At 36.6% G+C, this 23,617-nt stretch overlaps 1 protein-coding gene across 1 annotated transcript in view; it reads left to right on the plus strand.

Annotated features, from left to right (window-relative positions):
- Nucleotides 1-23,617, plus strand: part of LOC113233424 (adenylate cyclase type 8-like) — a 25,977-nt gene continuing 2,360 nt past the window's right edge. Inside the window, exons 1-20 of the mRNA XM_026468554.1 lie at nucleotides 1-34; nucleotides 2,246-2,448; nucleotides 5,491-5,683; nucleotides 7,195-7,338; nucleotides 7,839-7,918; nucleotides 8,410-8,559; nucleotides 11,542-11,678; nucleotides 12,807-12,974; nucleotides 13,146-13,254; nucleotides 14,016-14,120; nucleotides 14,638-14,843; nucleotides 16,129-16,317; nucleotides 17,089-17,376; nucleotides 18,042-18,294; nucleotides 18,555-18,675; nucleotides 19,259-19,365; nucleotides 19,707-19,821; nucleotides 20,283-20,428; nucleotides 21,850-22,075; nucleotides 23,029-23,119. Of these exons, the coding sequence (XP_026324339.1) occupies nucleotides 2,257-2,448; nucleotides 5,491-5,683; nucleotides 7,195-7,338; nucleotides 7,839-7,918; nucleotides 8,410-8,559; nucleotides 11,542-11,678; nucleotides 12,807-12,974; nucleotides 13,146-13,254; nucleotides 14,016-14,120; nucleotides 14,638-14,843; nucleotides 16,129-16,317; nucleotides 17,089-17,376; nucleotides 18,042-18,294; nucleotides 18,555-18,675; nucleotides 19,259-19,365; nucleotides 19,707-19,821; nucleotides 20,283-20,428; nucleotides 21,850-22,075; nucleotides 23,029-23,119 (3,020 nt within the window). The 5' untranslated portion in view covers nucleotides 1-34; nucleotides 2,246-2,256. The remainder of the gene's footprint in view (nucleotides 35-2,245; nucleotides 2,449-5,490; nucleotides 5,684-7,194; nucleotides 7,339-7,838; nucleotides 7,919-8,409; nucleotides 8,560-11,541; nucleotides 11,679-12,806; nucleotides 12,975-13,145; nucleotides 13,255-14,015; nucleotides 14,121-14,637; nucleotides 14,844-16,128; nucleotides 16,318-17,088; nucleotides 17,377-18,041; nucleotides 18,295-18,554; nucleotides 18,676-19,258; nucleotides 19,366-19,706; nucleotides 19,822-20,282; nucleotides 20,429-21,849; nucleotides 22,076-23,028; nucleotides 23,120-23,617) is intronic.

Below are 23,617 nucleotides of genomic sequence, written 5' to 3' on the forward strand. Positions count from 1 at the left end.
GCTGCTGCTACGTGGATCCTCCTCATCGCGCAGGGTTGGTCGCAAGTCTTCGCCCCGACCTATCCTGGTGTTTGTCTTTTATGTATTGTCTCTTAGTGTTAAAAACATGTTATGTAATTAGATTGCAAAATTCAGAATGGTCTTGTATCTTAAATAAGGGGTTTTCCAATAAGGACATAACAATTTTTAATAATTAAGATATCGGAGTGAAATTTATTCCACGTGCATCCAAACCCATAACCCATTTTAAAAGCTCGTTACTCACATAGAGTGGCCATCTAATAGATCATCTAGCCGATATCTAGGATTTTATAATACTCTATCTGAGTAACGAGGTTTGTCTAATAAAACTGAGTAGGTACGCTTATTTCAGCGAATTCGGAACTTTAAAAGGCTCCCCTATGAACTTGGCAATTTTACTTTACGTAGGAGGGGTTGATTTCAGCTAGGCATAATTAGGGTAAGTTCCGATAACTGGAACAAGTTAACTAATTTTAACTGTTTTATAAGATAATTTTGTGTTCTATCTTTTGCTATTTAAATCGGATATTTGACCATTTATCATTTAGCCGCATTTAATTAGTGGACGGCAGATGTCACATTTAAGAATGGAATTCAATCTCGTTCATATGACAACCGCGAGCACGTTTGCAGTGGTCACATAGCTGGTCAAACGGTCGATCTACTGAAGACGAGGTTCGATAATCGTATGATCTCGCGAAATGGTCCGGTTGAATGGATAAGTCATTGGTTTATGCCAACAAGCAAACAACGTTAAATGAGCTCAGGAATAATATTAAACTCGAAATTGCCAACGTTTCGATCGAATAGAGTGGAAGAGTGCTGAAAAATTGACTCCAAAGAATTGAACGCTGGAAACATGCTCGCGGTGGTCAAATTAATGAGATCGAATTGTATTCTTAAATGTAACATGTGTACTGGAATAGATTTCAGCTGGATATGTCAATTAGTCTGTGTTTTATTCAAATACAAAATTGTTATGTCCTTATTGAAAAACTCATATAATAAATGCCCGCACATTATCTATAATATACTTTTGTTGATGTAAACAACAAGATCTAGGCATTTGGTGTTTAGTTGTTGCTATTTATAAAGTTTTTCAAAAAGATATTGCCTAATAGAGAGAACTGCCGCCATTCACCACTTTCGAATTACATATAATTACTTTACTAAAGTGATCACTTGCTTTGATTACAAAGAAAAACATGATACGAGACCTGCTAGTTGGTAAAGTTTTGCTGAACTCTTATGAGACGTTCGACGTCACCAACCGGTATGGTGGTGGGCTATACATCAACGGTTAATAACAAAAATTACGTCCAATCAAATTCTGATATAGCGTATAGTAAAACGAGGTATTTCTTAATTCAACCTTTTTATAAACTATGAATATATGTATGTTACCACGCATGAGTAAAGATGTACACAGTTTGTGTGAATCCAATTTTGTTTAATGTTAATGCGTGTTTGTGAGATGTTACTGTTCTGGAAATGTATTTTTTTTTGTGTATTGGATTTTACACCTTTGATTATTGCATATAAATGTTATTAGACTTTGGCAATGTTGTTGTAAAAAGTTTGTGGAGTTGATTGTACGTTTCAAATATCTTCCCCATTAGCACAAATGAACTTAACGTATAACTACTATTGACGAAAATTAAATATTTGTATACTAAATAGAGCACGACTGTGTAATTTTTTTTTTCGCCAATATTATAAGTTACTCCCGTACGTATAAAGGAGTCACCACAACTGTTAAAGCGGAATCGGCTTGAGCCGATCAGGAAAAGCATTATGTCCATGCAATGAGGGCGAAAACGAAATACGCGTTTCGGTTCAGGGTGTCTACTCTCGTTCTCCATCCGACATCCGAAACAATTACTGTCAAATAAGTAATACTCGACCAAGACAATGTCAAGTATTAAACTCTTATTTTGGTCGAGTATTATTTATTTGTTATTGTTTCGGACGGATGTTGGACGGAGAACGCTGCTCTGACCGCCCGCCGACGCGAAACGCACGTCGTTTTCGTCTTTCTCGACTAAAAGCTTTTTTGACGGCTTAATGCGATTCCTTGTCGATAATAGTGGTAACTTCCCTAAAAGTATCGATACGTTACAGGCATGTCATGTTAAATGGAGTAACGTTAATTTATCTGTATCAAATCAAATATTAACTAAAAGCGGACAACTCTTTTATGACAATAATATGAAATTTTTCACAGGTCTCAGTGGCATGGCAATAGGCTTTCAAGCGACAGAGAATCAAGTATGGTACATGCTGTTCATAATTTTCGCGCCATACGCAATGTTGCCCCTTTCGTTAGGCTGGTGCATCGTCATCGGTCTACTGACGTCAATTTCTCACGTACTGGCAACAGCTGTGGAGATCAAAGCCAATGTGCCAAATCCTAGCAAGCCGTATTTGGTAAGTCTAGATACATACATACTGGTCAAACATTTTAGTAGAGGCAGACCTTCAGATTGCAGTATTTCCCTGGACGAACTCTTTCACAAGGAGCTCTACTGCTAGTAAATAGAAAGACAAAAAATATATTATTCGTTTAATACCTACTGTAAGCTTGGACATAGCTCGTGTTGCGTAGCGAGAGGTACTTTTGTAAATATAAACTGGGATAATCTTCAACACTTACTTTATTGTACTTTTTACATATTTTCACTTTTAGGTTACATCTTGAACTCTCTTTCTATTTCATTTTTTCAAACACATTCTAAATACAAAACTATATTCACTCAGCCAGTAGTTCTACTCATAGAGTAGAGCCTAGACTACACTACTAAGTTGTATAAATTTCACAGGCAAGCAAGGCAAATACTTGTTTTCAATTGACATTTTATCATTACGACCTCCCCATTAAGAGAACAACTAGACCATGAGCGGTTTACTTTTTAATATTCCTAATAATTTCAACAGTTAGAGCTTAATTGCAACTTTATAACAACATTTTAGTACTCCTATTTTTTACCAGAAATCTTCAAACCACAATTACTACAAAGCGTTGTAATTGTAGTCTGACAAAAATTGTTTATACCATCTAACGCTAAGATGTTGGCTGATAAGTACAGTCGACGCCTTAAGATACCTGACACCTTACGGGCCTCACCACATTTATTCACACGGAATTGTCTTGAGCCGGTCAAAGAAAAACTTTTATACCCATGCAATAAGAGCGAAAAAAACGTCGCGCGTTTTGCTTCCGCTCGGATCGCCAAGATTTTTCTGCCCGGCTATTAAGCCGAATCCGTGTCTATAATGCCGAATGTGTGTGGTGACTCTTTGTCTGTTCGTTTGGTTCTGAGTAGATAAGCACGAAGAAAAGTGTTATACTAACTTAGCCTTAAACTTGTCAACAGTAAAATTAATTTTGTTATGACTTCCCGTTTGCATCATTAGTGAATGACGTTTTAAGAAACTTTTTAAGACTAAAACTAAAAGATCGCCAGAGGGTCAGTTATTTTAGAGCATCGACTGTAGGGGAAGCGTGGCAGTTTGATACAGGGGGCACATTCTACACTTGCATTATCTCTATACCTTCAGACATAATATTAGTTGTAGTAACACTGAAACGTGCCTTTGTACGTTTATCTATTAATGCAGTGATGCAGCTCTCCAGTTAACGGTTGTCGTTTTACAGATCATAAAGTGTTTTCACAGCCGTTGTCTAAGTAATAAGTGACACAAATACGAGTGCCACTGCAATTTTGTTCACTTTACGTGATCTATATCTTAATACAGAGTAATATAGTATTTTCAATAACTAGAATTTGTAGCAATATGTATAAAGATTTTTTTTAATAAATGTTTTTTTCTAAACGATGGGGTACTTTTATACATTTTATACACTAGTAGACGGGGCAGTACATATCAAAATGCTCAAATGTGAAACTATTTTAACATTACACACAAACCCAAAATTTACGAAAATCAGATTAATTGTGAAGTCATTAATGAAATCAAGTCGGCAATGTTCACAGCAACTTCAGACATTGCTTCAGACATTTGTAAAGACAGAGTTGTCTTTAAGACAAACACTTAAATACGAGAATAAATATACATAATGTTTCTAATTTACAGTACCCCATTGAAAGGTTTAAATCTGCAATTAAAAATTAAAGACCATTGCACATTTCAAAGTGCACAGATGTACAAGTATTCCCTGCAGAGCAGCAGAAGGCTTTTGTGCAGCAAGACGTTTTGTGTTTAACAAAACTGCCGGTACAGAGTTCCTCTTTGACAATTATGAAAGGGTATTGACGAGACACAAATTCATATCAGATCACATTATAGTATCTGTAGAAAGAGGTGAACTAGTGACATTTTGCGCTGTAGTCAACTCTTCCTCCTTCCAGGTTTGTCCAATACTGCCCATTGGACAATTCCCATTTTTTAAAAATTAAAATTTGTTAAAATTAAAATTTTTCGATTGTTTAATGTTATTTATGAAGAAAATATTAAATTAGTAATCTTTATTAGTTGTATCATCAGTTAAGCAGAGAAAATATTCATAATATGTTCATTTAGTAGCCCAAAATTTAAGTTAAAAAAAGTGTACGAATCTGCCTCTTCGCTTACCTCCACGTAAAAGCAATTCGGTGCTCTTTAGCAAAGAAATTTGTCACCAATTTTATCCAATAAATATTTGTAACGAGCCAAAAATGTCACGGTCATCAATTAACTATCATTAGCGAACCATTAGTACCCACTGTGTGCCTCCCCTCTTCAAGCTTTACTTTAATTGAAGTTATTTAGTTTTTCCTAACACAAGGGCTACTTGCGTCATATTCTACATTAGTTGGATCAGCAGGGGTCTCTAGCTATTAAACGTGGATGTAGAAATACATAAATAGACACAGATATTTTGTTAATATACAAGAATAAAAGACTGAAAAATTTACGAGAAACGTTTTGAAAGTAGTATTTATTAAATTGAATAATGATGAATTTACAGGCTTTAGGGTAACTACGCAGTATACGAAAATCAGAAAACGTACTGTTACTGAGATATAGATTATCATATAATTATTACTTGCTGTTAGAGAACTAACTATAGTAGCAGTAGAACTCCTTGTGAAATATTCGTCCGGGAAACTGCTGCCACCTTACCTATATCTGCCGCCAAGCAGTAATATGACCATTACTGCGTTTCGGTTATTAAGGTTAGGGTCAAGAGACTTGTCAAGTGATGTCTCAAGGTGATGGCAGCTAAATAAACTAAACTGAAATATAACTTAAAGCAATGCTTACAATGCAAATTTAAGTATTAATAGAAATTTAGTTTTAATTTTAATTTTATATAATAAAAATTTAAGTATTGGTTTAAAACGTACTTCGTGCAAGTTTAGTACAAGTGGACATTAGTCTTGTTACGGCCAACAACTAAGAGGAGATTATAAGGAATTAAAACAAACTGAATTTGATTTCCTAGACCTAAGAGTCTCATTTTTACAGACACCATCGTGCGGCATTCGTTTGCTAGTGAGTAACGCGCTGCTGTATACAGCTGTCAACTTTGCCGGCATGTACGCAAAATATCTGGCCGACTGGGGACAGAGAAAGGCGTTTCTAGAAACACACAGATCCATGGTCACCCGGCATAGAACAAAGAGGGAGAGCGACAGACAATGGAAACTATTTCAGAGCGGTAGGGGAGCCTTCAAATTAGACGCTTATAGAAGCGCTGCAGAGGCATGACTGTAATTTTATTAAATGTGATTTTTAGTTCACAAAAGCTCAGGTCACACAGACGCGGTACAGCGGGAAAAGCGGTCAGTGTGACACTCAAAAGCAACTACATTTCATTTTCTTCTCAGATTTTAAAGAAAACACAATATCGCTATGGGATAGTGCTCAAGAAATATTCTGCTTTTATTCGCGGTACGGAAGGAATGCAAAAGAAATTTCGGTTGAATTCATACTGAAACTTAATACAAACACAATCAAAACTTTTAAAAAAATACAACGGACAAACCCGCTTAAACCCCGCTCCCGAATCGCGCCCCGCCGTTGCCGCTCTGTGTGGACGATTGCGTAGAACTCAATGGAATACAGCTTTGCGCCCACGTCCGCGCCTGTTTGTTAGCGTTCGACTCAGGTTTCAATGAGGCAGGGTGCATAAGAACTCCAATATCCGCTCTTGCCTCCGCTACCGCCTTTGTGTGGTCAGGAGCATAATTGTTGTGACTGCAAAAGCGGCACGCTCATTTCACGACTGTGGCGCTTCAGTTGCGCTTCTAAATATTGTATGAAATTAGTGGCGGTGCCACTGTAGCGCTTCTATAAGCGTCTAATTTGAAGAGGCCCTAAGTCAGGTTAAGTTAAAACGCTTATAATTTTTTACTTGTACTTGGTTCCTATTCCCCCGTAGTTCGTATGACTACTTTATATAAATGACCGCTCCAAGCTTGCGGGTATTTTCCTTAACTCAATGTGTTAGGTTCCTAAAAATTATTAGTAATCAATATGTTATTATTTTTCTTAAGTCGGGAACGTAACATTGTTTATAATTTAATGTCTGAATCGTTGTGTGCGTTCTACTTAGGAAAAATTTCTTCCTTATTTTCTTTTTTTAATCGACTTCAAAGAAGGAGGAGGTTCTCAATTTGACTGTATTTTTGTATGTATATTAAGCGATAACTATATTTATGAACCGATTTTGATGATCCTTTTTTTGTTGGTAAGAGAGTACCTCAGTACCGGCCCCATTTAAATTTGAAGAAAATATTTCACCTTTAAAGGTGGCAAAGTAGGGGATGAATCTGGTTTCTCGCACTTTCCGGTAACCGATTTCAATAAAACTTGGCAAATACATGTAATTCCACGAACTTTTGAGGTTGGTATTTTTGTAAAAAAAAGTTACAATTATAATTATTATTTACACTTTTTATGGCGTGTAGTGCTCGCCTATAAGCAATTACAGATTTTTTTAATGTAATAATGCATTAAATTTGTAGTAATGGTTGGTGTACGTATTAGACAAATATAATAGAAATAAATATAACCTAACAAGATCTTTCAAAAGCAATTTATACAGACGACAGCAACACATTAACATATCTTCTTCAGTTGTTCTGGTGACGATATTGCCGCATAAAAGTGTGACAGCCTGTGCTGTCAACTGTACATGTTAATATTCTTAGTGAATTACATTTGCAGTAATACCAGATTTCCTGGCAAAAGAGATATACAATCATGTGGCGCGAGTCAAGGGCGAGTTTCAAGAACAACAATTCAACAATTTGTACATACAAAGGCATCAAGATGTGTCTATACTTTATGCTGATATCAAGGGATTCACAGGTAATTTTCTGCTTCGTTTTGATTTCTATCTTAGCCCTTTCATGTACAGTTCTTAAATAGTACCGCACACAAAAATGCTAGTACTTTTCTTGCCGTGGTCCTTACTCCGTCCGTATTTAATATTCTTTTATCTTTCACAAAATATTTAATTAATACAATTCCACTGTCATATTTACATCAATCAACTATTAATTCCGATCTTATAATCAATTATTAACCTTAATTGTCAGTACATTAATAAATAATTGGATTATTATTTTTAAACTTAAACTCTAACTTTTTAATATCAAAAGCGCTTCATGACGTACCTCATAGAGGAAACCACGGAAGAAATGTGGTCTGTGGAGGAAACATACATTACATTAAACGACTGTCAACGTGACCTATATATACCCATTACATTAATATCTTTTATTTCTGTTTTTTTTTCTTTGAAACGCTTCAATGACGAAGGACCTTTCTTTGGTAAAAGAATCTAATTTTGTTATTACTACTTTCAGAATTATCAAGTAAATGTAGCGCACAAGAATTAGTGAAATTATTGAATGAATTGTTCGCTCGATTCGACAGATTGGCATCGGTAAGTCCTCGTGCGAAACAAAACTTCAATTTCTCTTCACCAGCCTCCTTTTTTGTTTACGCGGAGAAATGCTTTATGCATACCTTCGAGCCCGTGGAGGCTCGAAGATTATGTAGGACTAACTTCCACGTGGAGGGCATACCCACTAAAACCATACTCACTTTCTTGGCCAGGTCTCGTAAATGACGTGGGATCCCGAAGGTACACCGCTACAACGTCCTTGGCCACCCCGATTTCCACTAGGGTTCTCGCGCTAAAGAGGGTCGGCTCTTTATCGATATCATCAAATTGCATTATGTCCCATAGGTTTAATTAGCTGTTAAGCTGTTTTTGTGAGTGAAAAAAATTAATAAATATTATTATTACTCATCCCCCCAGACGAGTGAGATCGCGAACCCTCCTCACCGCGGCACTGATTCATATACTAAATGTTGTCAAGTCGTTACTATGTCACAGAATCCGGTGAATTTGGATCATATTTTTTTTTCCAGGAGAACCATTGCCTTCGAATAAAGCTATTAGGCGATTGTTACTTCTGCGTAAGCGGCCTTCCAGATAGAAGGGATGACCACGCATTTTGCTGTGTGAACATGGGCTTGCACATGATCAGAGCTATCAGAGACGTGCGATATAATGCTCAGGTGACGTTTAAAATGTTAAGGCACTAGCACCTTACCTTGGAGGACTACTTAGATTAGTATCAGAAATCAGAAACAATTTATACCCTTGGCATAATAAAACCACATGTGATCATACGTCAAAAGTGCTTTTATAACATGAAGGTCACAAAAATGTAGTATTAGTGTTAACTTCGTGTGGTAGTTTAACAGATTTTATAACTCTGTTTAGTCTTAAAGAAGTTTTTCGAGTAATTTCGTTCGTAGAGCCTTTAAACTGCTGTCCTGAAAAGTGGTCATTATGCAGATGTGACCTTATTATACACGAAGGGCATTGACTTACAATTATATGGACGTCGGGTCCGCGCTAAAAAGTGTCCGCACTTGTAAGGCGCTAAAATCGTATACAGAGCGCCAAACTCCGCTTTAGTCTTCATTTGTTCGACTGACAGCGCGATACTGCGATGACATTACAATTTAAATTTCGAATAGGTTGACTTGGGACATTTTTTTCGTGGTTTTTGTATTAGACCCGTCGTCCATTTATTTGTAAGTCAATGACGAAGGGGGTGATTTTTAATAAGGCAACATCGATCCTTAGTGATTGAATGAATGACTGCTATTACTGCCTCTCCACTGACACTGTATCGAGACTCAACTGCCATTGCAACTAGATTTTAGCAGAATAGCAAATATCATCGTAATTGCAATATAATTTCAATGGAGTCTCAATCAATTACTATGACTTATCTTGAAACCACTGGGTTTCAAGAAAATTTGCTGAATTGGGCCCCAGTAGAGTTTAATCACTATGACGATTTCAAGTGTAATTTGCTTGCCTATGAAATAATAGTACAACAAGTGCATAAAACGCGTCATTTTACCCGAGACGAGTATAGGATACTTAAGTCGAGGGTAAAATGGGTATTATGATCGAGTTATACGAGTATATACTACTTATATTGCATTTTGATTGCGAGGAAAATAAGCAGCAATATTACAAATAAACGATTAAATAATTAAAATTGAATGTAAAATTACAACAATTAGACATATTTAATGTGATGGTTTTTTATTTTATTTTATGCACTAGAGCATAAAATCCTATTTTATGCAGCCTGTACCCAGAATAAATACGAACTGTAAGAGCATGAAAAGTGAAAAGATTATTTCAATATAAGTTTGAATAAACATACTTTTGCCCTTAGAATAATAACGCATAGAAACCTAGCCCGCACACGCTAAGTGAGGCAAGTTAGAGGGTTCCAAACGCGTCCCAGGAGCGCGCGGGCTGTTAGTGCTCAAGGTCATATTGCACCGCGAACAGCTCCAAAATTTTTTGCTAAAAATGACGAAATGTGCGGTAAATGGGTGTAAAAATACAACAGACAAACAAAATAGACACTAACATCGCATTCCACAAGTAAGTAATGCGTTTCAACTCATATTTTTATATAAATATTCACTAAAACAGAAAAATAATTTCGCGGCAACAAGATACGAAAGTGTTGCAAAGTAACGAATTTTTTTTCTCCCCATTTTGCTATTCTGTATCAAAATAATTATATTACGTAAATTTTAGTGGTGCCTGTAATTTCGATTTATTTGCGCATCTTGAAGTAATATTTACTTGAATAAACATTAAATGTTTTCGTTAACTCCTGTAAGTGATTGGGACACTTAATTATTTTATAATATTTTTAACGGCTTAATGCGTTCATGCTTTATTGAATAATTATTTATTTTAATTTTATTTGAATTGGAGCACATATTGCAACAAAATTTACAGTATATATATGTTTCTACTATAGTGTTGGCACCACCAGTACAACTTTGATAGCTTATTATATGTCTTTCTTTTCGAAACTCAAGCGAAATGTTTTATATTAAAATATTTTATTTTCTTAAAAGGGGAGCATTCTTAAGCGATTTTTTAATCTATTTTAACAGTTATTTTCTTTAATGTTTGCTTATGGCATTTTCGGTTTTAGGTTTCGAATATGGCACTTATTTCTAAATCCAAGATGGCGGGCGCGATTTTTCGAATAATGGCAAGTTGGGTATCGCTTTCGAGATGTTTGGGAATGTTCAATACAAATATGGCACTCATTTCTAAATCCAAGATGATAAACACGACAGTTCAAACAAAAGCAATATTCGTAATGAGCACCCCCAAATACCTCGAAAACGATACCCAACTTGCCATTATTTGAAAAATCGTGCCTGCCATCTTGGATTTACAAATAGTGCCATATTCGCATTGAGCATCCCCAAATACCTCGAAAATAATACCCACATAGCATTTTTTTGAAAAAATCGTGCCCGCCATCTTGGATTTAGAAATGAGTGCCATATTCGTAATGAGCACCCCCAAGTACCTCGAAAATGATACCCATATTGCATTTATTTGAAAACTCGTGTCCGCCATCTTGGATTTAGAAATGAGTGCCATATTCGTAATGAGCATCCCCAAATACCTCGAAAAGGATACCCATATAGCATATTTTGAAAAATCGTGTCCGCCATCTTGGATTTACAAATAAGTGCTATATTCGTTTTTCATCGACAAAACCGAGCATATCTGTCGGCATCTGATCGACATTGTCGATCGACAGTAACGATCGACAAAATCGAGCACATCTGTAGGCACCTGATCGACAATGTCGGTCAAATCTGTAGGCACCTTTAACTTAATGATTAGTTATGCAAGATACAATTTCCCCACTTTTGAGGGAAATGTTATTCTATGGCATCATTATTTGTATATTTGTGTGCGTGCCGACGAGCGTAGTTACAAGTTGCTTACGCCTACATGAATTTGGTTTTTGCCTCACTTGTGACAGTTCGTTTGATATGAAACTATCATTCTATGCGTTATTATTCTAAGCTTTTGCCTGAGAAAATATAAGTATATTGGTTCCAAAAGACTATAACTGTGGAACCAATAAATTAAAAAAGTCTCACGATCTTCCACATTGGAATTATAAAATTCACTTTTAATTTTAGGTGGACTTAGATATGAGGATAGGCATTCACAGCGGCACTGTACTGTGCGGCGTATTGGGTCTTCTCAAATGGCAGTTTGATCTTTGGTCTCATGACGTCACAGTTGCTAATCACATGGAGAGTGGAGGTTTACCAGGGTAAGTAATCTTTTATGTTTGTTCCGAGGGTGACCTATCACAAAGTCGAACATTTTTTTATCTAAAATAACGTTTGTTCGAATTTTCATTACACCGAAAACAGAATTATAACGAAACAGTTGTTCTTTTAGGATATGTTGAATGTTTATCGTAAAGACATGATTAGGTTCGGTTAGGTTAGGTTAAGATAGGTTTAAAAAAAAATCCTCTCAAAATTACTTTCGAGGTTATGAAATTTCGACCAAACGTTATTTCTGGAAAATGTCATTTCGGACTACTAATAGGTAACCTGTTCGGAGACAAGATACAGACCTCTCAGGTGCTTCTTCCATATTTGATATAATATTTCAAATTAACAGCTTTAAAATTTTGATAAACTCGTTGAGCTTGACTTTCGGTTGAAGAATTCTTAAAGCGAAATGGTAGTGTACTTATGTGCTAAAGGGCGAGCGGAGTAATAGTGCCCATCAGATCTTTGTCAATTCAAGCTCTGAGTGGCACTGAATCTGTTATGGACAGGCGTGTTGCTTACCACTTAAGCGACACGCCTGTCCATAACACTTGCAGTGTCACTCTTAGTGCCCCTCAGATTTTTGCGATTTCAAGATCTGAGGGGCTAAAACTTTGACTTTAAATCGCGAAAATATCAGGAGCACTGCCGTAGCACCTGTCACATTGAGACATAAGTTTACAAATCCAATTTCACCAGCACCTTTACCCTTCAAAACCGGAACGCAGTAATGCTCACGTTACTGCTTGGCGGCAGAAATAGGTAAGATGGCATTACTTCCCCGAACAAACCCTTTCACAAAGAACTCGACTCGGTGGCGCAGCGTCATTTTCTACCACCCGGGGCCAACGTGTAATTTGCTGCCCCTCTATTTTCACAATTACAAAAGTAGTTCGTTCAGCCAGGCTCGGGACAACTTTTTTTAATGTTCGCCTGCCGTCGCCACCTTTTTGTGTAGTTCAGGATATCGTTTTCTTAAATAGTGGAATTTATTTTCTAACTTTAAGTTAATTTTCGTTAATTGGGGCTCGGCCGCACTCGCTGTCCCCATTATTGCTCTGCAAGCTACTGCTACTAAAATATGTCGAACTTCACCTTAATATTCACTCGTTTTACAGGCGCGTGCATATTTCAGCGGCGACCTTCGAATGCCTGAATGGCACTTTTGAAGTCGAGCCAGGAGAAGGTGGCACAAGGAATCCTTACATTAGAGAGCAAAACTTGACCACCTATCTCATACGCACCACCGAACAACCCAGGAGAACAAGACATCGATCTAAATTAAAGTAATTTTATAATAAAGTCTCCATAGTGTATTTTTCTATGCATTCTCGGGGATCACCACCGCCTTATTTAAAGCATTATTACTGAATAAAATTGTTTACCACAAGTTACTAAAGCTACATTACTTACTATGTCGTATTTTCTCTTTACAGTAGCAACTTCTACGTGAATAGCATACACACGACGACGCAGCAAATCATAGAGTCGGTTCCCCGCCGACCGAGCAGCAGTATAGAAGACGAGATGACTGTAGACTGGACACCAGAGATGCCTTTTCAAAATGTTAGTCACTGTGTGCATATATCGCAGTCGTATTGCATAAAACGTCGTATTACATTACAGAAAGCCGGTTTGCAATACGGCGCTGTTTTCTAATACGGCTACCTTATCAATTAATTATTACCGGGTTTATTTCGGGTTGAAACCCACAATCGAGAGCAAAACCTATTTACAACTAAATACTTGTTGTAGATCGAGTTTGGTTCAATTTTGATGATATGATCACAAAATGTTTATTGCTTTCTGATCTAAATTTTGCAATTAAAGAAAAACGATTCGCTTGAAATTCGCATTGAAATAAATCGATACAAAAAATCGTTAAATCGTAAGCATTTGAATGGATTTTCCCAAAAATTCGAATCGTAATGTGCATCATTAGTAGGTAATGAGAATCTACAGGATCGCAAGGTGGCCGTAGTGTGAAGTTGCCTCTTTTTCGTCTAAAAAACATTTTTCACTTCGAAATTTGTAATAAATATGGAATTATACCAAATTCCATATTCACCGTTTCCGCGTACAATTTTGGGCAGAAATGTGTTAAAACCCGGCGCTATGGGTAAAAACTCGGTCATCCCAGCCCTGTTGATTGGCTTTTAACCCACTGCCCATCCCTGAATGAACTTCAAAATTCTTATAAGATTATGTTTGTTCTTTCTGGAGCTCAAAACATTTCACTCAAATATTCCTCTTACTCCACCTTATTTGTTTTTTCAAACAAACCGTGTCAAGCTCTTTACTGGTCATTTATTGACTTTTATTTGCAGTATTATTCAAGTGGAGCAGCGGGGGTAGTTCGCTGCCGGCGCCCGCGCCGTAGCCTTGATGTCGAACATGGTCAAGATAACGAAGATGTGTCTGCTATATCTGATGTATGTCAATCTAGCTATCGTAACTGCGTCAAATTCTAGCAAATCCTTTGTTTGTATTATTTTAATTTTCTCATTTGTTTATTTGTCACTTGAGTAAATTCAAAATGTAAGAAGTGCAAACCTGGAAAGTTCAAGCCTACCACGAAATACGACACTACGTGACTGCGTCCGCAACGAAGCTCATACATACTACACATATGACAGTTTTACGATGAAAGTAATGTCCAAATTCGATACGAAAGCTGTCACTTGCCGTTTCGGCGTAAAGACTTAGGTCAAATCACGACCTTCGTACGCGTTTAATTTTAGCCTCCGGTCCGATTCGAAGCTAAAACGATCGTTGCTTCGTATTTTGTATTTCGTGGTAGACCTGCAGTTCCAGTGCCATTTGTAACTGTTATTTAGTTATTTTTATGTACTTACTTTTTTAATAAACAATAAACATCAACAACAAGCAGCAACATTCTAACAATGAAATCTCCGAGAAACCCAAAACTTGATTAAGATATTGTTCTAGGAGGATGACGTAATAAACAACATCGAAGTAAGCAGCAATCGTCGCATGCGCATCGACAATATGGGCATGTTATCATTGCGATTCCGGCGGAAGTCATACGAGCAGCGCTTCGGTGAACTCGACGAGCGCACCTTCAAGTCCAACGTAATGTGCTGCTTGGTACTCTGGCTTTTCATCACCGCTGTGCAGTATGTAATGCATTTCAAGTAAGTCTTCTTTTACTTAAACTGAAATTACTTAAAGCCTCGACTGAGAAGAGACCCGTGCCCGTCAGTGAGACGTATCAATGGGTTAATGATAATGACGAAAATAATAAAACTTAAATTTGTTTAATTTTTCCTCTATCATGAGTGATACTGCGATCCATCCGCAAAAGTTATTTTCGTATACATCTTTTACGTTTTACTCTTATAAAATTTTACCTTAGTTTTTGTAACTTAATTTTTAAATTTTGAATAAATTACTATAAACTAATTTATATTATACGTAGATTGATTAGTTATACGTCTACATAGAATGAAACTAAAATATTTCGCACTAATGTCATATTTCATTGTAAGTATATATTTATCATTCCATACTGTGATGTTCCATAGGTACACTTAACATAACACACATAGCACTTAGTTTTAAGCTATTATAAATATGTTCAATATTTATTGTATGTGTAATTTAGGTAATAATGACGTATAATATTTAATAGTTTGACATTGATGGTTATTAGTTTGTACACACAAAATTTCATTACATTTTATGTGGGGTATTTTCTATATGGAATATATTCAATAATTTTTAAAAATACCTGAAGTTGATGATACGGATCTTTTGGTATAAAGAAAGTAACATCTGCAGGCTTAGCATGCACCCGAAGACAAAAATTATCTCTTCTTCGAACTGTCAATTTTCTCTCGAAAATCTCGAGAACATTTACAGTTCGAAGAAGAGATAACTTTTGTCTTCGTGTGCGCACACGTCAAAAGTGCATGTATCGCATGAAAATCATAAAAATGTTATGAACTACATAAAACAAATTATATATATATATATATACATATATCTACTTTTTTTGGATTGTGCCCTTATATTACTAAGGGTGCGATATATAAAATTATTTCTACTTACCTTCAAATACAAAATACTTAGCTTCACCTGAAATTGCATGCCTCTTTTTATACCTATAGATTTGTAAAGTACATGTTTCAATAAAAAGATGTTTCAAGATTGTTTACATTTAGTTAAGTACTTAAACAAATGGACTATAGCATAGGCAGATTGATTGTTTTCATGCAGATTGATTCTGCATAAAACCAATTATTAATGTTTTTAAAATCATTGAAATAATATTTTATTACAATACCAAAGAAAATAAAAAGCTTTTTCAAAACAAATTGGTTCGAACCTGTTGACCTGTATTACTAAAATTGTAATTTGATTATCTAACAATCTTAAAAAAGGAAAACAAACATGTCATAATAAAAATTTCATTTTCAGCTGCCATAAATTAGTGATAGCACTTCTACTGATGACGGTGCCATTATCCCTCTCCTTCATGGTGGTAATGTTTGAGGAGTTCCCCGAGGCGCTCCCGCGGCTTGCAAAGATCTCGGCCTGGGTCAGCGGCAGCCGAACACGACGGACAATTCACATTTGCTCCTACATCACCATTATGTCATTTTCTAGGTTAGTTGACGTCTATATAAATTTTCATCTACGATATCTACACTTTTGTTTTCTTTACCTTTGTGCGTCACATATTTAAAATCCTTCATTTTTCCATTATCACGCAGATTTAAAAAATTTACTTGTTACCGCAAATTCTTGTTAGACAATTACATCGAAGAAATGAAACTATCATAGCAATTATAATGTGCCAGACAACTATACCAATCGCCCGGTCTCAAACTAGGAAATTCCCTATACATTCATTTTCCAAATTGGTCCTACCGGGAATCGAACCCGGGACTCGGCATCCAACGTCCACTTATAAACTGTTAAGCCACAGAGGTCGTCAATCTAAAAGAACTAGTGGAGTAGCTACAAAAAAATGATATTATGGTAGTATAAAACATCAGGATATTTAATAAAAATAATATATATTGTATTGAAAATAATATAGCGACATGTCTGCCAGATTTCCGGTATCTGAAAAGGTACCTGACTGAGTGAAGAAACTTTCATATATTCTCACAGGTGAATTCCGTGAGTTCCGTAAATTCTGCTAGCGCGATCCATAGCTCAGTAGGTAAAGAGATATAAAGGTACAGACGCTGATTCGAATCCAGTCGGGTCGAAGGAATTGTTCTTTGTATCTGTACAATCTTTGTATCATAATTATAACAAACTAGTGGAATATTTTCACAAGAAATTTGATGAATATAATGATAATAACATCGTGATATTAAAAAAAATATTGTAAGTCTTCAAATAACAAGCTTTTTTTTTAATTTTCAGTACATTGAAACTATACTTATGTGAGTCCTCATTTCCAAAATGCTACAACGAGACTGATCGTCTAGATATCAATGAGACATTTGAGAATTACACTGTTACTAGCCAGATCGAAGAATGCTACAAACCTGAATACGTCGTTTTAACTTGGATTTTATGTCTTGTGGCTCTAACGTCGATCGTCAAACTGTACTATTTGATAAAAACCTGTTTGGCAATAACAAATGTCGCTATGTTCTTAATACTGCTCCTTCACTATTACGACGAGAAGGTCTATGATTCAAATAACGGGTAAGTTTTATCACATTTTTTTATGATAACAAGTGACGGTACGATCTTTAGCAGTCGCAATTACACTCAGAGCTTTAAATCGCATAAACCTTAGGGGTACTGCAACAGCGCCCGTTACCCTGAGACATAAGTTGACAAGCCTGTAATTTCACCAGCATCCTTATCCTTCAAAACTGGAACGCGGTAATGCTCATATTACCGTAGAGGCAGAAACAGATAAGGAGGCAGTACTTCCGTGGACGTACTCTTTCACAAGGAGCTGTACTGCTACTAAATATAAATATTTTTTTGTAGCGTAGGGCGCAAACGGTAGACGACTCTCATGACGAGAGGTGGTCATCGATATGCGTTACCAGCCTTTGAGAGCTCTGTTTACGCACTTTTTGAACAACCCCATGTAATAGAGCACAGGAAACACTTCAGGAGAGAGCCCATTCTACACTTTGCAGGTTCGAGAAAGGAACGAACGTGATGCCCGCGAGAGCCCATCATCACATCATTTTATGTGAGGATGGGCTCTAATCCTTTGGTGGGACGTGCAATGGCAAAAATAGTAATAATAACAATGATGATATTAAAATGTGACGGTGGTACCTTTCATTTAGTAAGATAATTGTTATAGATAATTGGACAAATAGTATTTCGTAGACGTATTTATTAATAAGAACAATAACATATTTCAGTGATTTGCCGTTCTACGTACAAATGCTAATACTAATGCTAATGTTCCTCGTGATGGTGATCTATCAAGCTCGTCTAATAGAAGTGACAGCACGGCTAGACTTCTTATGGAAACTGCAGGCTGAGACGGATTTGGAAGAGATGAAAGACACACAGAAAACAAACAGACATTTGCTCAAACATATATTACCCGATCATGTTATTAATCATTTTTTAAGCAAGGAACGATGTCCTGATGTAAGTTGAGAGCATAATACGCAAAAAGTACAAAATTTTCCATCAACAAATTTGACTAAGGCTTCCGAAATAATTAACTTACATGAATTCTTTTTACAAAGAAATATTTATTACATTTGTAAATTTAGTTCTGGTGTTCCACAAGCCACGATTTTGAAGCCATTTTTTTTATTGTATATAAAAAGAATTTGGTTCAATTTTTTCTTATTTTATGTATTTAGTGTAACCAATTTCACAAATATTTATTTTCTTACCTACAGGAGCTATATTCCCAATGGCGAGATGAAGTAGGAGTTATGTTCGCAGGCATTCCGAATTTCCACGAATTCTACTCGGAACAAAAGGCCGTGGACTGCATGCGGCTGCTCAACGAAATCATTTGTAATGTACCAATCGTTTATTCCTTTTACTCTTATTCTAGTAAGTTTTAGGCGTAAGTTCAACGCCTAACGTTGAATTTTAGAATTCTACTCTCTTCTTAGCAAATATGGCATTTTGTGAAACCCATATTTTCGAAATCTGTTTGTGTTTAGCTGTGTATATTGCGTTGTACAGATCCCAGTACATGGGACAGGTCATCAAATACGCCATTGTTTTTTTGTTAACCTTCTCAATTTAATACTACTTGAGATATAAAATAAAAACCGTAGAACAAATGTTATACGCCGATAAAACGACTACGACGATAACATTATCAGCGTCGTAGGAGAATCATTTTGAGATGTTATATATAAATATTGTACACTTCATCAACGTAAACCACACCTGCGAATAAATTACCATTATCATCATTAACATTATCGTTACCATCACCTCTGGCATTGCCATTGCCAGTGTTATTGTCATTATATTTTTATACACCTATTAGAATGAGAATTAAATTTTGTTTTATTAGTAAAATAGCAAAATATCCTTCCTATATGTGTTAGTATTTCTGATTATAATTTTCTATAAATGTTTGCAGTCGATTTTGATAAGCTATTAATGCAGCCTCGGTTCAAAGCCATCGAGAAAATTAAGACCATTGGCGCTACGTACATGGCGGCTTCTGGGTTAAACCCCAATCATAATGTAAGTTGTAAAATAGCGTATAATGTAAAGTCTATTGGTTTTATAGAAAAAAATTCTTCATTTCAACTGAACTGTGTTCGAACCAGTGTCTGTTGCGTCACCGTGGCTATAACTCTCACCAACTGAGGCCAGAGTAGCTACGGTGAGTCAACAGATACGGGTTCGAGACCAGTCGGATTCGGCGGATTTTTATGTGTTTATTTGAACTTTGTATCAATACAACAACAATAATAAGAAATTAGTTCAGTATTTTGACAAAAAACATATAAGTATCATGTTTAGTGGAAATATAATGATATTCGATAAAATAAATATTATATATGGATTATTTATTATTTCAGACTGGTGAAGATGATAGCGAACACCTATGTGCTCTGGTTGACTACGCCTTTGCGTTAAAAGAGGCATTAGAAGACATCAACACGCATAGTTTTAATAAATTCCGCCTTAGAGTAGGTGAGTATTTGCATTTGAATTCATAAATGGATGAATATTTGCTACAAATTGTTGATGGATGTGTATTAGCTACGAATCCATAAATAGATGAGTATTTGTTAGTAATTTCTGATTGATTGATTTTGTATTCAACGTTTTAGTATACTATTCAGAGCTATTGATGTATTGCTATCTCGCTAGTATAAATATAGGCGACTCGCGGATTTGCCGCGCAGAACAAAATTACCGTTGCGGTGAGCAGACGTAACATATGCAGCTACAGGTATTTGTTAGGAATTCTTAAATGGATGAATACTTGCTACGAATTCATAAATGGAGTAAAAAGAGAAACAACCTATTTAAGATCAAAGAAAACTGTTGGTTGCAAGTAGTTCACGACCTTCGTATTCGTCATTGTGATATTAAAGGGCACGAAGTGCAAGAACTCAGAAGAATGCAAGTTTGGGTAATTTTGTTGTCAGGTATAAGTTGCGGGCCATTGGTCGGCGGTGTAATCGGGGCTAGGAAGCCAGTATACGACATCTGGGGCAACACGGTGAATGAAGCATCGCGTATGGAGAGTACCGGCGCAATGGGCATGATACAAGTCACCAAGTACACAAAACAGGTAATATCAAATAGCGCAAAGGTTTTTTTAAATAATATCATGGGACGGGACGAACAAGTCGTGTGCCTGATGCCACTCAAAGCTTTAAATCGCAAAGATCTGAAGGGCACTGCCACTACGCCCGTCACCCTGAGACATAAGTTAACAAGTCCCATGTGCCTGTAATTTCACCAGCACCCTTACCCTTCAAAACCGGAACACAGTAATATTGACATTAAGGCTTGGCGGCAGAAATAAGCAAGGCCACCACTCCAAATATAATAAGACAAATAGGGCAATTCCCGCCTGGTCGTTGCGTTAATGCCTACACTTCACCTGGAGCGTAGGGCTGTCAAATTGTTTTAAACATATCTGCAGGTTATAAACATAATTTGAAAAAATTAAGGTGTATACATCACAGTATTCTCGTTCTATATTTCAACATAACATTTGTTAAATGCTTTACTTACGTATTGATATTTTTATACCAGGATCGCAGATTGGTCTATCTTGATTAAGGGAGTATGATTACGAAATAGAAATGAAATGCTGAACAATTCTGAATCTGAGGCACTCTTGTTCACACAACCAAAACTCAACAGTAAACACGTTTATTATTTTGATGTCATTTTTAAACAGCGAACAAACGCTTCAATCGCTTGCGACAACACTCGCTATGCAACGCGAGTGCACCGCGAGATTATGCAAATGTGTGCGTCCGTAAGTGGCGTGCGGCGGGTGATTAGATATACGAGTCGCGCTGCTAAGTTTGTATTTAGATGCCACACTTGGCTTATTGTAGTGACTAGTGTAGTTATCACTCTTACTATAATTGGTGTATCCTCAGCTACAAATTGTTTCTTTGAATTTTATTGAGCATATTGTAAAACTTCTGAAATTGTCAATATCTAATAATAATGCATTTCGCTTAGAGTGGATAGATAGATAGATATTATACTCTTTATTGCTCACACACAAAAACAAAAACGGTACATAGGCAACTCACAAAATTAATGTGGGAAAAGCCGGCCTTATTGTTGAAAACTATCTCTTCCTGACAAGTACTAGCAGTAGAGCTCCTACCTTACCTATTTCTGCCGCCAAGCAGTAATGTGAGCATTACTGTGTTCCAGTTTACAGGGTAAGGGTGCTGGTGAAATTACAGGCACGTGGGACTTGTCAACTTATGTCTCAAGGTGACGGGCGCAGTGGGAGTGCTCCTCAGATCTTTGTGATTTAAAGCTCTGAGTGGCACTGTAACTGCTATGGACAGGCGTGTCGCTTTCTACCAGGCGCGCGACTTGTTCATCCCGTCACTTGGAATCATACAAAAAAGAAAACCTTTGAGACAGAGGAGAACTAAATAGAGAGATGCCACTGGTAAAAAATTCATTTACTTCGGATATCATGGACTTCATCACCAACAAATGCCTTTAACGCAGCTCCTGGACCGTCGCGGCTATGAGCTTGAAGCTCGCGGGGCCGTAGAGGTTAAAGGCAAAGGCCGTATGGAGACGTGGTGGGTGGTGAGGCAGCGAGGCGCCGAGGGCCGTGGTCCCGCGCCCACCTACGCTGCACCGCGCTCTTTGGCCGCTGTGGTCTACACCATGCTGCAGGCCAGAAAGAGGATATATACGCACCCGCTAGATGGTGCTACTTGTGTACAACGTGAGTAACATAATGGACTCATTTAACTGCCTCCGGGTCGAACGGTTACATTTATTTCTCTAGTGAGTTTGGGCGTAATTTGTGGTTGTCTATGTGTGTTTGTGTGTGTGTATGTGTATGTGCGTGTCGGTGTACATGGTATCCGCGATTCAGAGTTTCCCTGGTGCGAGGCTATGAGTGTGTGCGTTATTTTTTAATTTATTTTTTTAGATCGGGTAATTAGACCTTTTGAGAAGCTGAACAAACGTTTATATTATTGGAACAGAGTTAATTAAATTCAACTCTATAATGCTTGCAATAAGAACAATCCAAAGGGTCAAGGTTGACATGCCGTTAATTATACATATAATAATTATAATATTTTTACATAAAAAACCGACCTCAAAACCCTGAATATATCTACGTGCATAGCTTTATTGAAATCTATTGACAGAAAGTGGGTGAAATCCAATAAACCGGATTGATCCCCTAATTTGCCACTCTTAGAGGTGGAATATTTTCGTCAAACAATGAAAAAAATCATCGAAATCGATTCACATGAAATAACCGCGTAACATACACACAAGAAAATACAAAATACAGCCTAATTCAGAACCTCTTCCTTTTTTGAAGTCGGTTAAAAGTATTAAGAATATATGGGAATCTGTAAAAAGACCATAGTAAAAGTAAAAGTGGTATGAAAAGAAAACAGGAGGGTTTTTTTACAAAAAAAATCATGATTGGTATAGCGGTTGGTTATGCTTAGTAGGTATAGCGTCTGGCACGGTGTGCTAGAAGACGTCGGTTCGAATCCGGCCGGATCGAAGGATTTTTTTCTGAGTGTTCGATCTTTGTATTAATAATTAAAATCATGATGTTCAATAAAATAAATAAAGGAGATATTATTATCATGGAAAATTTTATGAAAGGACTGATATTTCAGAAGTAGTACTAAATAATTGGTAAAATTCCAGCTAAACGCGGTGGCAGTATGCACAGTGCCATACCTTCAAGACAACGATCAACGGAGCTGCGACGCACCAGGTCTAGGCGAGCAGAAACCAGGTAAAATAACTTTATAAACATTTTCTACTTCGTATCGATGGCATACACTATAATGCTTCACATCGCGCCGAAAGGATTTGCCAATCGATGTACTTGCCAATTGTTGCCTAAGGTACGCCAGACATACAGGAAAATAACGGTACGTCGTGCACCCTAACGTTTACTGTTAAACGTTGGAGATTATATAAATTGAAGATTAACAATTAAAGATTCGTGATCTAATCAATCATTAAGTACATTGTGATTAATCTCTAAACCATGGATTCCCAAACTGTTTGACTCACCGCCAGCTTAGGCAAGATAAACAAATTGTAACGCTCGCCACCACAAAAAATAATTAAAAACAAGTATTTTTTTATATTAACTTTACACAAAAATCACAAGGAACAAAAATTATACAGAATTATGTAGTGTAGTTTATATAGATAATTCGTTCCTTTTTTCAAATATGACAACACACCCTTGACAGCATCAACGCAACCCAATTGCTTCCGGAGG

This window comes from Hyposmocoma kahamanoa, unplaced genomic scaffold (genome assembly GCF_003589595.1).
Source record: "Hyposmocoma kahamanoa isolate Upper Pololo Valley unplaced genomic scaffold, ASM358959v1 78, whole genome shotgun sequence".
NCBI lineage: Eukaryota > Metazoa > Arthropoda > Insecta > Lepidoptera > Cosmopterigidae > Hyposmocoma > Hyposmocoma kahamanoa.